We start from the raw sequence: 15,647 nt of genomic DNA on the forward strand, positions 1-15,647 counted from the left end.
TGTCAAGATAGCACTGTTAAATAGAAAATCATCACTTCCCCTATACTAATACATTATGCGAAGATCGCAATGTCACTGCTAGCCTACAGGATAGTAACGCCGGTAGATCATGGTAAAAATCACACAATAGCAATAGCGCCGGTATCCCGATATCGTACCAACACCCGTACAATGTATAATAGACAAGGGAGCATGCAAAGAAAACAGAGGGAAAGAAAGAACGAAAGTTAGGCAGACGACGAAAGCTCAACGAACGTCCATAGCTTCAGGTTCACCTTCGCCACCAGCAGCTTCTTCAACATTGTCGGCCTCTTCTTCTTCAACGTCGACGTCGTCGCCATCGACGTTCATCATGTCTCCGGGTTCGTTGTCGTTGTCGTTGTCATCGCCTTGGGTTTCAGGCTCGTCTACAGGTTCAGCTTCTTCTTCTTCTTCTTCTTCCTCTTCGTCTTCCTCTTCTTGTTCTTGTTCTTCGGCATCGGCGCCATCTTCGCCGTCGTTTTCTTCATCGCCTCCCATTTCGGCGTCTTCTCCCTCGGCGACTTCTTCTCCTTCTCCTTCCTCTTCTTCTTCACTATCGCCTGCTTCGTCGCCGCCTTCATCTCCTTCTTCGTTATCATCTTCCTCCTCCTCCTCCTCCTCTTCGTCTTCTCCGACAGGTCCAGTTTCTTGTTCGTTCTCGCCGACATCACCCTCTCTATCGGCCCCTTCTTCCACCGCCGCCGCAGCGGCTGCCCCACCATCTCCGTCGGCGCTGACCTGAGCCGACATCTCCGACCCAGGCTCCACAGACCCCCTGTTCTGCAGATTAGGGAAGAAACGCTTCCTCTCCGGAGCGAGCTTCGACAGCTTCTCATCGTCGATCTCGCTAAGCTCGCTCTCATCGTCGGCACTCTCGTGCAGACTCCCATCGGGTGCATCGCTCTGGTGTCCCGTCGAGCTGCCGACGGCCTGGACACCATTACTGGTGGTGTCTTTGTTCGTCTGCGAGGGCGCGGAAGTGGCGCCGCCTTTCTTGGGAGGGTGGTTCTGCGGTGTTGGTTCAGTCTCCGCGGGGGCGGAGACCTTGGCTGTGGGCACACGCGGCGTCAGCTTGCGGCTGACGATTGTCTCCGCTCGTTTTTGGATGTCGCGGCGCGCGATGCCCTTTGTGCGGCCGCGGGGCGCGGGGGCTTCGGATGGTGGGGCTGAGGTAGGTGGCGTTGAGCCGTCTGCGGCGCCGTCGGTGGTGGCCATTAGGAGGTGGTCGACTTTCATCTTCTCTTTGTTTTCCTCGTTGGCTTGCTCGAGGACCTGCGGCATGTTGACTTCGTAGAGGCGGGAGTAGAGGTCTGCGATGAGGTCTTCGAGGAGGGAGACTTTCATGAGGTTGTTGTTGAGCTTTTTGAGCTCGATGGCGTCGCGGAGGAGCTCGAGGAGGAGGGTGCTTTCGGGAGCGAGTTGCGCGAGGCCTTCCAGGCGGGCGGTGTTGGTCACGAACTCGTCCCAGCTGATTGGCTTGAAGACGCCCTCTTCGTGGCCTTCTTCGATGCCGCCTGCGCGCCGGATGACTCTTGCGTAGGTGAGGCAGACGTCTTCCCAGAGCTTGGTGTGGTTGATGAAGTCGCCTTGCTTCTTTCGCACTCGGCGGAGTAGTTGGTCGAGATTCGCGCGGTCGTCGAGCTGGTCGAGCAATGCTACGTAGAAGTATACGTATCGTGTTGTATACACGAAGTGTCTGCCGGGGCGCTCGAATTCAGGCCTCCAGACTTGGATGGTCATGGTTTTGGTGAAGATTTGGTGCCCGAGTTCGCCCTTAGCTGCCGCTGCTGCCGTGGCGTCCTTTTGGTCGTCGTAGAGGATGTGTGCAGCCTGACGGGGTTTATTAACAATGCCATGCAAGGCAATAGGGGTAATAAGTGGCTTACCCTGAAGGCCATGCGATGGTGCCAATTAGATTTGTCCCCATGCTTCAGATTTCGAAGCACTTTGAGTATATACGGTTTCCAGTCTTCGCGTCCTTCGGGTGCTTCAACCTTGCGAGCCCAGGGAGTCGCTAGAAGAGTCTTGCTTGCTTCGGCCGCCTAGTGGGGTGTTAGCGAGGTGCTATACGAAAAAGGTAGCTTCTTATGTGTGAGCGTATTACCGTCAACGTGTTTCTTTGAACCAACTTGTCGATGATCGACACAAGCTTATAATGCGGCTCAAAAATAGGTTCTGAGCGGGAATCCCTCCGCTGAGGAAGTGCGTCGATCGCATCGAGTAGAGAATCCACCATTTCGTCAACCTCGATGCGTCTGAAATTCCCCCGCACAGAGTCGTCACAGCTATACATCTTCCAGAGACATTTACTCCGCATATAGTAAGTCCTGTATCGTGGTCAATAAGCTTCCGTACTGTTATAGGTAGTGGGTAGACCAAACTTACATCCAATTCTTGGGTTTATTGATGATGGCATGCTTGAGAAGAAAGCTCGCAAGGCTCCAGACAGAGTAAATCTTCATCTCCCTGAACGGCTGCCTCTCGTACATCTGCTGGTTTTCTTCGCTGTTGAAATGACGAGTCGCTTCGCCAATGTTGAAAGCTGCCATCGACAATGGCTCGCGCGAGGACGCGTAGAGACGGATTCCGAAATCCGTATAGACATCCGCTAGGAGTGTTCGGGTTTCCGGTGCTGGGTCGGCAGTGCTGATTGCGGTTGCAATAGCCATGGCGTAGCAGTGGATTGCATTACGCTGCCAGGTTACCAGGTCGGTCCGATTGTTATTGATTTTGTCTGCAGACCAGGTGATGTCCTCTTCTAACTTCGAGTCGTATGTTTGAGCAAGGCGATACCACGACTCCCACTTTGGCGTCCCATGCTCAATATCTTGCCGGAACCAAGTGATAGCGTCGTCGAGATCAGTGGTTGGGACGGGGTTCAAGCGCTTTTGGGAACGGAATTTCGTTAGGGCTGCATGGCCCAAAAGGAAATACCACCCTTTTCGTGCGATTACTGCACTCTCGGTAGGAACAGGGATCAAGGGGAGATCGTCAAGGCCTCGGATGGCGTGAAATATTTCCGTAGGGTTGAGCGGAGATTTCAAGTAGGACGACAGAACGCGTTTGTTGTATGTTAACGGAGGCGACGACTTGGTAGTGCCAATGGCCGACTGCATCTTATCAATCGTGGCCTTCAGCTCTGACTTGGACAAGTCCTTGATGTTTATCTTCTTTGCCTGTTTCATGACCAAGTCGATCATCATTATCGCCGTTGGTCGGTCCAGCTTCTCAACGGGGCAATTGTGCTCGGCTAACAGACCGTCAACGGGGGACAGCTTTATGCCATGGATATCGTATAGAATTTGGCACTCGTCCGCCTCAACATCTTGCTTCACATCCAAAGTAAAGATCTCCGATTTCATGATCTTGAGGAATTGCTTTTGAGAGCGCTTGCACATCTTCCGGATACCAAGAGCATTGTGCACGGCACGCAAGTAATGGATGCGGTCCTCTAGCGGGGTGTCAAAATCCTCTTCGCTTTGTGCCATGGCTTCCCTAAGGAGCGTGTAGAGTAAGATCCAACAGCGGACATTCATATCGCGTAGTTTGTCTTTGAAGTTCTCCAAGGATTTGGCGAGTGCGCCGCGGAGGTCAGATCCGGCCGTTTGGCCCACTCGAACTGAGTCTTCATAGACGATGAAGCTATGGAGTAGGTTTAGTAGAAAAGCGAGTGCTGACATTGACGACCTGAGATGATCCATATCAAAGCAATCGAAGGCCTTCTCCTTGTCCTGAAGAACAGCAGTGGTCGTCTTGCTCAAGATGCCATCAAGCGATTTGAACCATCGGATTAGGAGGGTCTGGCGATGCTCAGTAGGTTCCTCCAGATGCGCAGGATTCTGGAGCTCTCGTGTTATCGTCTCGATACTACGAAGCTGGCAAGATATGATCTTGGGCGGGTAATTGATTGACTTGTACGCGTCCTGCAGTCTTTGCCACAAAAATAATCGCAGAGTGACATCCCCCCTATCCAGGAAAGAGCCCATTTCGTGGATCTGGGAGGTTGGCTGGTCGAGGCTCTGCTCTTCGGTCCCATTCTCTTCGACGAAACGAACAGAACTAGGCTCGAGGATTGGCTCGATTGTTTCAATCAGCCCTACAGGGTCTTCCGATTCGGGGTTGAAAATCTTCATGAAGAAGTCCATGGACTTCAACTTGGATATCTCCTGGTCGATGGCCTCGGCCGCTATTTCCGGCATCATGGCGTTGTTCACGAGGGTTATCTCCGGATCTTTCAGGCAATGCAGCAGGCGTTTTAATTCCTGAAGACAAAGGAGGACATGTTCTCTCGAAGCGTCAGTAATCATGTTGGAGTAGAATGTGGACGCCCAGATATGGCGCAGAGTGATATTGTCCTGGTTGACTCCCGAGGGCCCATGGTCCATGAAGTGCGTGAGGGAGGTACGAGCTAGCATGTTCCATCTTGCCAAGCGATCTCGCTGCACGCTCCTAATGCCCGAATCCACCTCGCTGTTCGGGTTGTTTATAGAATTGTATATGTCGAGATGGAGCTCAAATACAGTTTGGAGGAAACCCAAGTCTGAAAAGTGCCCGACGGTGTATTCAAAAGGTGCCTGGGCGCTGCTAGAGAGTATCTGGTGCTCGAGGGCTTCGAGTTTTTCGCACATCCTCCCATAAACGTACTCGTCGTCCCGCAGCAAAGCTTTTGTCACGGTTTCTTTGAGAGATTCAGGCCACTGGCATTGATCGTAGGCCGACTTCAGGCTGGACCAATCTCCTGCGCTGGAGACATTACCTCCCGCGAGACCTTTCCCAAATTCGGGTGCCAGGAGCGAATAGAGCCAGCCAAAGGCCACTTCGTGGACATTGAACCATCCTTGATTGACATGGTCTGACAACTCCTGCAGCTCTTCATCCCCAGAAAGGACTTGCTTCATCCCTAATTTGCGGGTAGATTTCCTCGAGTGTTCCAGGAAAATGGCCAGTCCAGATTTGCCCATGGTTTGGACGTTCTGAAGCGTTGAGAAGTTATCGCTTTGGAGCATGACCTGGGACCTCCCTTCATCCCAACTTTTCATGATGTTCCTCAGGTCCTGGGGCAGCAATTGTTCAACTTTTGCAGGCAAACTTGCTGCATCCGCCGGGGCGTCCCCTTCGGCAAACACAAGCTTCCTTATGCCATCGACCGTCCCTAACTTTTCGACGCCAACCTTGGATAATAGAGACCCCACCGTGTCGAGCATCCATTCGTCGGCCTGGATATACTCGGCAAGTTGATCCTCGTAAAACTTATTTTGATCGAATGCGACTTCTTCGGACTGGGTGGGCAGATCTGCGTTTGATTCTCGGAGACGCGTCCGTCTACTTTTTGACCTGGAGCCCTCCGCTTGGTCCTCAGTCATTGCCGATGCAGAAGACCTTTTGCGACAGCCGTTCACCGATGATTTGAGATCCGGCTCTTCAGCATTGGCGGGTTCTTGTTGGCTGTCTGCTTCAGGAAGGGTAGGGGACGGGAGTTCCAGGCCCTCCATGAGCTGTTGTTCTGCCCTTTGGTCAACAGACGAATGATCATCGGCATGCTCTCCACATGAATCACCTTCGGTTTTGATACTCGTCGGAGGCCGGGACTTCATGATCTGGTCTCCATCGTCTGGTATAGAGGCTTCTGGTTTCTGTGCTGTGTCCTCTTCGTCGCCCTTTTGTTCGGAAGGCAGTGCATCCTTGGCTTCTGTCGCTTTCACCTCGCGACTAATTGGCGGCAAAGTGATTTTAATTGACGACCCGGGGCGAATATCGGACGACCCCTGCTCTTCATCCTCAAGGACTTGGAGGAGAGATTGACCCACACCAGCCCAAGTTGGCGCGGTTGGTTGGATATCATGACGTGAGGGTTGTAGGGCGAGAGAGCGTTTCGTCTTATCTGCGTCCTGTAGACTATTTGGCAGGGCAGGCAAATAAGGAAACGGGTCAATGTGACGTTTCAAAATCTTCAACAGAGCCTTCTTTGGTTTCTTAATTGGGACGTAGGAAGCGGATAATCGGTCGTCCAGTGTCCGTAGCGTATTCCGCAGTCGCTCTTCCGCAAATGTCTCCTCCAATCCCAATTGCTCTGTTCTGATTTCCAGACGGTTTTCGTCATCCGCCAATACACTCTCCAAACAGTATCGTACTAGTCGATAGCTCTGCAAGGCGCTGCTCAGTCTCGCGCTCTGTCTCCACAGGTTGAGGTCGGTATCGTCGCTTTCCAAGGCGTCGGCAAACGACGATAAGGCGGTGCTTGCTCGTTGCGCAATCTTCGAAGATATCTCGTCGGCATTGTCCGGTGTGCTCGGGGTGTTCTCAAGATTGGACCGTAAAGAATCGAGGATGTACTGTCCGTGGTTTTTATAGGCAAGGTAGATGGTCTGCAACAATGTGCTCGATGTGGAATCATTAATATCGTATTTTGTCAGCGTTTCAGCCTCAACCGCAACAGAATCATCCAACACATCCGTCGGCGGAAGTTCAGTATCTTGCAGGGCAGCTCTCTTGAACCCGGAGAGGGACTCGGGGTATTTGAAGATCTCCGAATTAAGCAGGGCGTCATAGGCTTCCGCGGCCTGGTCATAGAACCGAGGGCCCTGAGAGTGAAGCTTCAGCGCATTCTGGTATAGCTTCAGCGATTCCTCAATCTGGATCTCCTTCGTATCGTCCACCTCCTCCTCGACAGCTTCCGCGGGTTCGATATTCAGAGCCGTCCAATTAGACATGATGACGATGCGGGCTTATTTCCGGCCCTGGGTTAAGTCGCTGGCATTGGAAAACGGATGGGAGTCGCGCTATGCAACATCGCAAGTCCAAAGAATGGGAGGGAAAGTAGATGCGACGAGAACACTGAAAAGGTGGAGTTGAGATGGACGATGCGATCAAGAAGCAGCGGAACACGCATCACGCGTTTTCCGCCCGGGGGGGGGGTGGCCTCAGGCGGGAATTGGGCTTAATTTCCCAAAGGGGAAAAAGTGGTGGCCTGGGTGCCTGGGGTCGCATTGTCTAGCCGGGTCTGCCTGAGGATCGGCCGTACTTTGTTTGATTACGGCCTGGTTGATCTCCGGCCGTGACGACGCCGCGCCGAGACTCTTCTCCCCCCCCCAAAAGACCTCCTGCGCCTTTTGTCCCTGACAGTTACTCCTAGTGGCTTCTTTGAGCATCCTCGTTCTTTCGTACCAAAAAGTACATTCAATTTAATTTTTGATTCTTTCGATTTTCCTCCTATCTCTGTCGCATCTCTTCCTCCTTTCGCATGCGCCATGGTTGCGCCAGCTGTCCCCGAGTACGTACTCCTGAGGCAAACAGATGCGCTCCACTTCCCCCCAGTCGACGTGGAACTGATACCCAATTGCCCGCAGATTATACGAGGAGGAGGATATCTTTGCGGCGGTCGAGGCGCGCACAGAATCGTTACAGAATCTCCGAGAATTAGGTCCCCCGGATTTGGTGTATCTGGTCAAACAGCCCAAGTCGAACACGGGCCGTCAGGTACGTCTCTTTCGAATCCAATTTCACGATGGCGCGACATGGTTGCGTCTACCAGAGATCGTGAAGGCAATAGATGATCGCTAACCTGATTGCGACAATAGCAGACGGGGGTTTATCACCATGTTACCGGAATCGATGCTTCGTCCTCCGCCAGCCTGGCTGCCTACGTAAATACGTTGACGTTTTCTCCCCTGGACAAAACCCACAAAGTGGTCTCGGGGATCTATTGGTGAGATCATCCAATGATGTTGGTCTCTTGTCGCATGCACCATTTCTGACCCCCACGCAGTTGTTATAACGCCTTTTCCCACCTGGACATGCGTGTCGAAGTTAAGATCCCGGGAAGCCTGGAAAGCTATTGCATCGACGAGCGCGGGGAGCAGCGTGTTGCCACCGAGGCCCTATGGCTGGAAACATTCTTGTGCGGTATCTTGAGGGCCTACTCCTACGCGGATAATGGTAGCGGGGATTCCATCCGGAAGATTGTTGGCGTTCGCCGGTTCAACCCCGTCACGAACACGGAGATGGAGCACAAGTTCCTGGACGCCGCAGAGAGGCTGTTCTTCTTGGGTGCGCCACGCTGGGAGCTTTCTACTTGAGACACATACTGACGGCAGTGTAGGACGGCAACTTAGCTCCGACCCCGAAACCCAAGTACCGAATACCGTCAGCAATCACCTCACATCGGGCCTTCTGAAATACATCCAGACCACCGGGCGCTACACTTCGGGAATCAACCTGTTTGAGAAGCTTCGCACAAGAGACGTGGAAGTCTCGTCGCTACTCGCCCAGGTCATGCTCATGGCGGACGAGGAGGTTCAAGCGGTGCGGTTGATGTATGACTCCTTACAGGACGTCCCGATGGACTATTCCTTGCTCGACTGCCAGGCCTTGTTCTGCAAGAACAAGGGCGAGGGAGAGATGGCTCTGGAATGCGCGAAACGCGCCGTCACTGCTGCGCCCAGCGAATTCAGCACCTGGGCCCGACTGGCGGAGGTGTACGTGGGGTTGGAACAGTGGGACCTGGCGCTCCTCACGCTGAACTCCTGTCCGATGTTCACGTACCAGGATAAAGACACGCCCCGCATGCCCCAGCCGTCTCGCATTATGCTCCCGATCTTAGCGGAGAGCATGTTGGATGAGATCGACGAGGGCCAGCCGCGGCAGGGCGACCCCCACGACTACGTGCACCCGTCCCTGCGGAGACTCCATGCTGCGACGTACCAGGGGACATTCCTCAAGGCTTACAACCTCCTGACGAAGATCACGGCCGCGATCGGGTGGGACCAGCTCCTCAAGATCCGCAGCGAAGTCTTCGTCATGGAAGAGGAGTACCGGGTCGAGCGTCAGCATTCCACGTCGAAGGTGTCGCCGTCCATCGGTTCTGGCGCGAACGAAGAGAGCGAAGACGCGAGAGACGCCGAGAAGGGCGCTGGTGACGAAGACGCGCAGACGCAGTCCGAGACCGCCACGAACGGCGACAAAGCATCGGAGGTCACCGTCGAGCGACCGGAGCAAACCGTGGCGTCGGCGGTGGTCAAATCCGGCCGCGACGATGTGAGTACCTTTTACCTGTTTATCTGTTTCCCTGTTTACGTGTTCGCCTGGTTTTGAACAACATCCTAACCATATCCCAGCCCGACCCTTCGCACGCATCCTACACCCAGTTCCAGAACAAGCGTCTCTGCGAGCGCTGGCTGGACAACCTGTTCATGGTCCTCTACGAGGACCTCCGCATCTATACCATCTGGCGAACGGAGATGGCCCAATTCCGACAGCAGGCGATCGAGTACAAGAAGTCCGCGACGGAATGGGAGATCCTCGGCGAACTCGCCGAGCGACTGCACCACTTCGACGAAGGCATCGAAGCCTACCAGCACTGTCTGGAGATCCGGTTCTCGCCCAAGGCCATGCGGGGAGTGCTGAAGCTGTACGAAAAGCGCAACGACACCCGGTCCATGCTGGGCGCATTGATCCGGTTGATTGCCTGGCAATACCGGTGGTATTCTGAGGTAGGTCCCACAAACAAAAGGAAAAGGGATACCCCATTAGATGAATGTTCTAACCAATACAGTTCTCCCCCGAACTACTCTACCTCATCCGCAAGCTCATCGAAGACGAAGGCGCCGTCAAGGTGCGCAGTATAGTCCAGGCCACTAACCTGTCTCAGCCGGTCCTGGATCTCACACACCAGTACTGCCAACTATGCGCGACTTTCCGCAGCAGCGGCAGTGATGGCTGATTTTCTTTTTCTTCTTCTCCTTATTTCATTTAATCTCATTTCTTACCCTATTTCTATACTCTTTATTTTCTCTACAATAGTCCCGGACGGGACAGTCTCTCCTATAGATTACTTAGGCAGGGGAGGGATGGAAAAAAGGGATTGGGAGAGAGTCAATGTTTCCAGCGTGGCTGCAGCGAATACACGAAAATGGGGATGTTTTTTTGATTTGTGTAGTCGGTACACTTGTTATAGGTAGGTAGTTATAGGCAGGTATTGATCATCCTTAGATCTTTATAGTCACTAGTTGTGTGGATAACCGTAAGGGAAACGATGTGTAGACCTTTTGTTCCTGCTTACACGTTGTTACCTATCATTTCCCTCCATCTTGTTTACCCTAATATACCATCTATTGAAATTTTTCAATTGTCACTGGGTGTATAGATGGACTAGCAGTCAGTGTCATTATGTAAGGTATGTATGTGCTGGCATCTCAAAAAATGTAAATTTATCACACCACTTCCACTAGTGGATCACCACTGAAATAACTAAACGATGATAGAATTCTCAAGAATGTGACAATCGTCCTTGGAAATTGGAAATATGTTGAACTACATACCACGACAAGAGATCTTTATACCATAACCTCCGAGTCCAGGCCGTATCAGAACAAGACTACCTACTACTGATCCAAGAATATAGACTAAGGCCCATAGCAGAAGCAAAGAATAAGAGGTCAACTTGACGGATTAACACAGCATTATCCAGGGTTAACAAAGACGTTTGACCTCACTCATCCGCCTCCAAAGCATCAGAATCCACCTCTTTCTCTTTAGGCACAACATCGCCCTTGGCTTTCTTCGCCGCAGCAGCAGGGCCGCTGCTCTTTTCCGTCTTTTCAGCGCCCTCGTCTTTCTCTTCCGCCTCTTCCTCCTCGTCTTCGCCTGCCTCCTCTCCCTCCTTGTCATCCTCGACACCATTCTCGCCAGTGTCCTTGCCATTCTTCTTCTCCTTCACCTCTTCCTTCTCTTCACCTTCACCCTCACCCTCGGGCGCGGTGGCTGTCTTTCGCTTCTTCGGGGCGGGAGGGCCTAGGTGGTAGGAATACACGTTAGCATTGTTGTCTTTCGAGGGTAGGGTGAAGATGGAGAGAATGGCAGGGAGCGAACCTTTCTCTTGAGGAGCACCTTCTTCCTCTTCTTCCTCTTCGTCTCCTTCTTCGGCGCTCGCTTCTGACTCGCTTTCTTCTTCGCCTGCGCTTTCGCCTACGTCGGAGTCCTCATATCTGGGCCACGTTAGTTTTGCATATCTTTCCATGAAGATAAGGCATGATGAGAATCGAAGATAGCAAGCAGAACGCTATCATCGCCGCGACGCAGCGCGAACGAATCAATCCACAAATAACAAGTGTGAAGAAAAAGTATCAAATCGATGACGATGATGCAATCCAACCGAGGCTAGTCAACTAAGTCCCAGCCGAAGCTCAGAGCAACCGCAACAACGACAGACATCAAACAAACGACACAACCGAGCAATTCATTCCATTTCAATATATTTTTGAAGAGAGAAGGGAAATCAATTGGTAGGCGCATTCGCAATACACTAAAAGACTAACAAAAAAAGATCCAGACAGACAGGACTTACTCTTCTTCCTCTTCGCTCTCGTCGCTAGGAAGCGCCTGGAGCTCTTCCTCCTCCTCGGCTTCTTGCTTTCTCTTACGGGTGGACATTGTGTGGTGTGGTATGGTAGGCGCAATCGATGCGCAAAAGTGTGCTGTGCAGAAGTTGGAGGGTTTCCTTGAGCTAGGATGGTGCAATGGGGGAGGGGAGAAGTCGGAAGGGAAGTAAGTAAGTAGGTAGGATAAGGAATGGGATGGGGGGAGGAGAGGGAGAGGAGAGGTTAGGAATAATAAACGGACCAGAGGCAGGCAGGGCAGCAGGGCAGCAGGGTTGGCGCAAGTACAGACAGAGAAAGTAGCAGCGCCGCGCAGTGCAGCGCAGTGCAGCCCCAGCCCATGCTTCTCCTCCTCTGTACCCTGGGAAGGGAGGGGAATGATGAGTGAGCATCATCATTAAGTTATGAGCCATTATTTTTCCATGATTTTATTCTATTATTTCTCTTTTTTTCTATTCTATAATGCCCCAATTTGATCTTATTAACTTCAGATCATTCAGATCAAAATCAAGAAAAAAGAAACCAATTCGAAATGGGATTCAAAAAAAAAAAAGAAACAGAACAGCAGCTGCAATAATGATAATCATCTGCTGGGGAGGAACTTACTTGCTGCTGCTGGGAGAACGAAAGGGGGGCCGTCGCTTTAGTGCTCAAAAGGCTGTGTCTATAACACTATCTTATTTACTACCGTCGTAATCTGACTATTTCAATTTGTTACCCACCCCCGTTTGCCTAGGTGGTCTAGACTACTGACTACTGTAGGTATTGCCGTGGTTGTCTGTACAGTCTCTACCTTGACAAGCTATCTATTACCTACAAAACAGGAAAACAAGACACCCTTTCAACTGAATCAAGAAAGTATTGAGCTTTCATCCAGATATTAAAGACAGGATAAGACCGATAGAAGAGAAGTGAGAAAACAAAAAGGAGTCGCACTTTCACCTGCAAACAGCAAAGCAACCCCGTGTCTTTAACCAACAGGACGTGCCCATAACAGCAGGCACCAGGCACTCCTCTCCTCTCTCTCCAGCCGTTCATTTCAGCTTGGACTGACTGGATCATGATGTCAGTTCCAAAGGACCAGCCAGCCCTTCCTTGCTGCTTGACATTACATACTTTTTTCTTTTCTTTTTCGCTACTTTTACCTGGACATTAAAATAAAATAAAAAGAAGAAATAAGCCGGGCATCCATGTTACACTGCAACCCCACCCACTTCTCTATTATGGACAGAGCGAGACCTGCTGCTCCTGTGTGAGTGTTACTGTTTTACTTGCTGTCGTGTGTGTGGTACATACATACATACATACATAGTACATACACTATCCCCAGCTCCAGCTTTAGAGCTTACCTACTCTCAGACGGATGCGCTCGGGCCAACCTATTCAACTCAATTCAACCCAGACAATGTAATAAACCATCATCTTGATCCCCAATCTAGTATAATATCGATCATTCTGATATTATATATATATATATATATTTCTTTAACTGGTATATAGGTCACTGCGCCAAAAACTCAAAATTGGCCATACTCGGATCCAGCAGATTCTCATCCAACCCGAACCCGTACGTCCCTACCATGTCATAGATCAGGTCCGGCGGCGGAAACCCCTGCGCCATGGCATTGGCTCCACCGGGTACATCGCCATCGGCCCGGTTCACGGTCCCTGCCCCTGACCCTGCCCCTGCACCCCCAGGTACACCAGAAGCAGCAGTAGCGGCGCCCCCGCCCACACCCCCCTGCCACGCCGTATCCCACGAGTCGAACCGCTCGAGCATCTTGCCGAGCCCGCGCGCAATATGCCGCGTCAGGTGTCGATCGCCCGCGGAAACGCAATTGAGCAGCTCGATGACGCGCTCGACGAGCCGGCGCACCTGCCGGCCGTCGATGCTCAGGTAGGCTGAGTTCCAGTTGACGGCGACTTTGAGCAGGAAGACTGCGGAGAAGGTCACCATGGTGTGTGTGAAAATTGGGACTCCCACGATGGCGTCCCGGATGTCGGGCTCTTCGAGGACCATGTTTAGGCAGGCCATGGCGGAGGAGATGGCGATGTTGGCGGCTTCTTTGCGGTCCATGGAGAAGACGGGGGTGTTGGTTGGGGAGAGCGCGCGCAGGGAGAGCGAGTTGAGTTGGAATTTGGCGAAGTGGTAGTGTAGCACTACGCCTTTGGAGGGGTAGGTGCGGACGTAGGGGCTGTCGCCTGGTTTAACTGTGAGTGGTTGGTTTGACTTGTCTGGTGTGTCTTTAGTTTGAAGGTGTTTACTTACTCGATCGGGGTTGCCACAGGAGTCGCCATTGATCCAAGGCCACGTTGTACACCCGCAGCTGGCCGAAATCTTCCTCCGTCAAGGCCTGTTCCGTGTCGCTGCCAAACATGCGATACGCCTCGGTCAGGATCATGAACAGCGCCACTTGCGCGATCAGTCGGATATCGCCCGGGACCACCATCGGGGACTGCAGGAACGACTCGTAGTTCTTGATCGCCACGTCCTCGTGGATGACGGGAGGTCGCCCGTAGGCGATGCTAAAGTGGTGGTCGCAGACGTAGAGCAGGTACCAGAGCTGAGCTCGCTCGTACTGATCGCCATGGCCCCGCATCATCTTCTGGTAGCTCTGATGGAGACCCATCTCCGTCGCGATTCGCACCGCGTGGCCAGACAGCTTCCAGCTCAGCTCGGAGAGCCAGAATGCGCCCACGCACAGCCCGCGGATGTCATCCAGCGTGTGCGCTCGAGTCAGAGACATGTCGGATACCAGTGACACGTACTCGCCGTAGCACCGATTCAGCGTTTCCGTCCGATTGGGGATGTGCAGGGCCGCCACCGTGAGGACCGCCGCGGAGAGGAGGGTTGACGCTCGTCGGACGGATGTTAGATCCCGGTGGACGAGGATGATTCCTCCCCAGAGCAGCTGGTTCATTGTGCGGCTGAAGTATGCAAATAGTTCTTCCGCTTCATGGATGGAGATCAACCCTCGTGAGATGAAGTCCTCCTCCAGCAGCGTGAGCTTGGGCTGTTGCACCGGGTTATGCCGTAAGTCGCGCAGCTTCGTGACTTCGTAGAGACTGCGCATCGGCGCCGGCACCAGCTCTTCTCGGTCTCCAAGGTCCGGCTCCTGGGAGGCCTCTCTGGTCACGTCCATCATAACCCCTGGCTCTGAGTGATTCACGTGGTTGGTCTGGTTCAAGTTCATCTTCGACTGCGAGCCATCGAACGCCGAATCGCGACGGTAATGCGACGAGGCGGGACTCGATCCATTCTGACCGCTATCGTTGGCGAAATACGTCGACAGCTCCGGGAGTGCGTTCTGGCGCAGCAAGTGTGCCACGGCGGCTTGGAGCTGCTGAATGGTGGCCGCCGCTTGAGACTTCCATCTAGCACAACAACTCAGAACCACCTCACCAAAGATTGAGCCTTATATATAGAACCAGAAACCACTCACACTCCATCGTCGTCGACGAACTTTTGCGAAAAGTCATTGACTATGCATTTGATTCCACTGCGCATACACTTGTTGCACGTGGCTTCGCCCGGTTTGAACTCGCAACGGATCTTATGGCGCTTGCACTCCGCACCTAGATGCGATCTATTTAGAATATGCACCCCGCACGATCCACCCACGCTCCTCGGGAGGAATTTCAGTTACTCACACGCGCGGGCTTTGGAGATCCTCGGGACCGGGGCCCGTCCGTCCGGGGCCAGAGACGCACGCCGGTCATCTTTCCGAGGGGACTCGAGACCGACATCCGATGAAGAGCGCTTCATAATGGAGCTGTCCTAGAGGATGACTGGAGGGTATTGGCTAGGGGCAATGGGAGTGATCGGGGATGCTCCGGGGCATCATGCAGCCAACCTGGGACTGCAGTTTGCGACGGATACAATCGGCATGAAAGGAAATTGGAGGAATCCGATCGCGCAAAAAAGCAATCAATCCTAGACTTGCGATCCGGTTGGTTTGTACGGGTGAGAATTCAAAAAGCAGTATGCGATAGGGGTTGGAGGGAAGAGAGTAGAAAAGGAAACCACTGGTTTCATTGAGGGGGAAATCATGGATGCGAAACCCCGCCTTTCTTCTAAGCGCCCGTGGGGTTCAATGGGCTTCCACGTCCTTGTTTTCTTCATGGATAGTTCGTGGGATTTCTATATTCTTTCGTTATTACTCAATTGATCTTATTTGACTGTCTAATATCTGAATAACCACCAAGACAAATTCTCTATAATTGGAGGAATGCTACGAGGCCTTGTGTACCTAC

At 52.5% G+C, this 15,647-nt stretch overlaps 4 protein-coding genes across 4 annotated transcripts; 1 reads left to right on the forward strand and 3 right to left on the reverse strand.

Moving 5' to 3' along the window:
• Position 1: 1 nt before the first annotated feature.
• hir3 (putative transcriptional corepressor of histone genes (Hir3)) lies at positions 2-6,875 on the reverse strand. Its single transcript, XM_024834067.1, has 4 exons — positions 2,407-6,875; positions 2,126-2,348; positions 1,908-2,063; positions 2-1,851 (listed from the first exon to the last, which is right to left on the reverse strand). Exons 1-4 carry the CDS (start codon positions 6,729-6,731, stop codon positions 247-249), a joined length of 6,309 nt encoding a protein of 2,102 aa, XP_024697124.1. The 5' UTR covers positions 6,732-6,875; the 3' UTR covers positions 2-246.
• A 252-nt stretch (positions 6,876-7,127) lies between these two features.
• P168DRAFT_286643 (ChAPs family protein) lies at positions 7,128-9,992 on the forward strand. The gene is made up of 7 exons (XM_024836388.1): positions 7,128-7,291; positions 7,368-7,497; positions 7,599-7,726; positions 7,787-8,067; positions 8,120-9,054; positions 9,135-9,509; positions 9,572-9,992. Exons 1-7 carry the CDS (start codon positions 7,269-7,271, stop codon positions 9,737-9,739), a joined length of 2,040 nt encoding a protein of 679 aa, XP_024697125.1. The 5' UTR covers positions 7,128-7,268; the 3' UTR covers positions 9,740-9,992.
• Positions 9,993-10,507: 515 nt separating this feature from the next.
• On the reverse strand, positions 10,508-11,448 carry P168DRAFT_278111 (uncharacterized protein; the record flags this gene model as incomplete). Its single annotated transcript, XM_024835659.1, has 2 exons — positions 10,508-11,003; positions 11,363-11,448. The coding sequence occupies 2 exons, from the start codon at positions 11,446-11,448 to the stop codon at positions 10,508-10,510; spliced, it is 582 nt and encodes a 193-aa protein (XP_024697126.1).
• Positions 11,449-12,892: 1,444 nt separating this feature from the next.
• Positions 12,893-15,379, reverse strand: P168DRAFT_323648 (putative C6 transcription factor; the record flags this gene model as incomplete). The annotated part of the gene is made up of 4 exons (XM_024840710.1): positions 15,045-15,379; positions 14,837-14,969; positions 13,663-14,768; positions 12,893-13,595 (listed from the first exon to the last, which is right to left on the reverse strand). The coding sequence occupies exons 1-4, from the start codon at positions 15,157-15,159 to the stop codon at positions 12,895-12,897; spliced, it is 2,055 nt and encodes a 684-aa protein (XP_024697127.1). The 5' UTR covers positions 15,160-15,379.
• Positions 15,380-15,647: the final 268 nt, after the last annotated feature.

The sequence above is a fragment of the Aspergillus campestris genome, assembly GCF_002847485.1.
Source record: "Aspergillus campestris IBT 28561 chromosome Unknown P168scaffold_1, whole genome shotgun sequence".
NCBI lineage: Eukaryota > Fungi > Ascomycota > Eurotiomycetes > Eurotiales > Aspergillaceae > Aspergillus > Aspergillus campestris.

What these genes read in the sequence shown, in the direction of transcription:
- hir3 (XM_024834067.1), bottom strand. Translation starts at nt 6,731, where the DNA reads ATGTCTAATTGGACGGCTCTGAATATCGAACCCGCGGAAGCTGTCGAG. An exon ending in AATAAACCCAAGAATTGGAT is followed by an intron (nt 2,349 to 2,406) that starts GTAAGTTTGGTC and finishes ACCACGATACAG; the next exon opens with GACTTACTATATGCGGAGTA. An exon ending in TTCAAAGAAACACGTTGACG is followed by an intron (nt 2,064 to 2,125) that starts GTAATACGCTCA and finishes ACACCCCACTAG; the next exon opens with GCGGCCGAAGCAAGCAAGAC.
- P168DRAFT_286643 (XM_024836388.1), top strand. Translation starts at nt 7,269, where the DNA reads ATGGTTGCGCCAGCTGTCCCCGA. An exon ending in TCAAATCCGGCCGCGACGAT is followed by an intron (nt 9,055 to 9,134) that starts GTGAGTACCTTT and finishes ACCATATCCCAG; the next exon opens with CCCGACCCTTCGCACGCATC. An exon ending in AATACCGGTGGTATTCTGAG is followed by an intron (nt 9,510 to 9,571) that starts GTAGGTCCCACA and finishes TAACCAATACAG; the next exon opens with TTCTCCCCCGAACTACTCTA.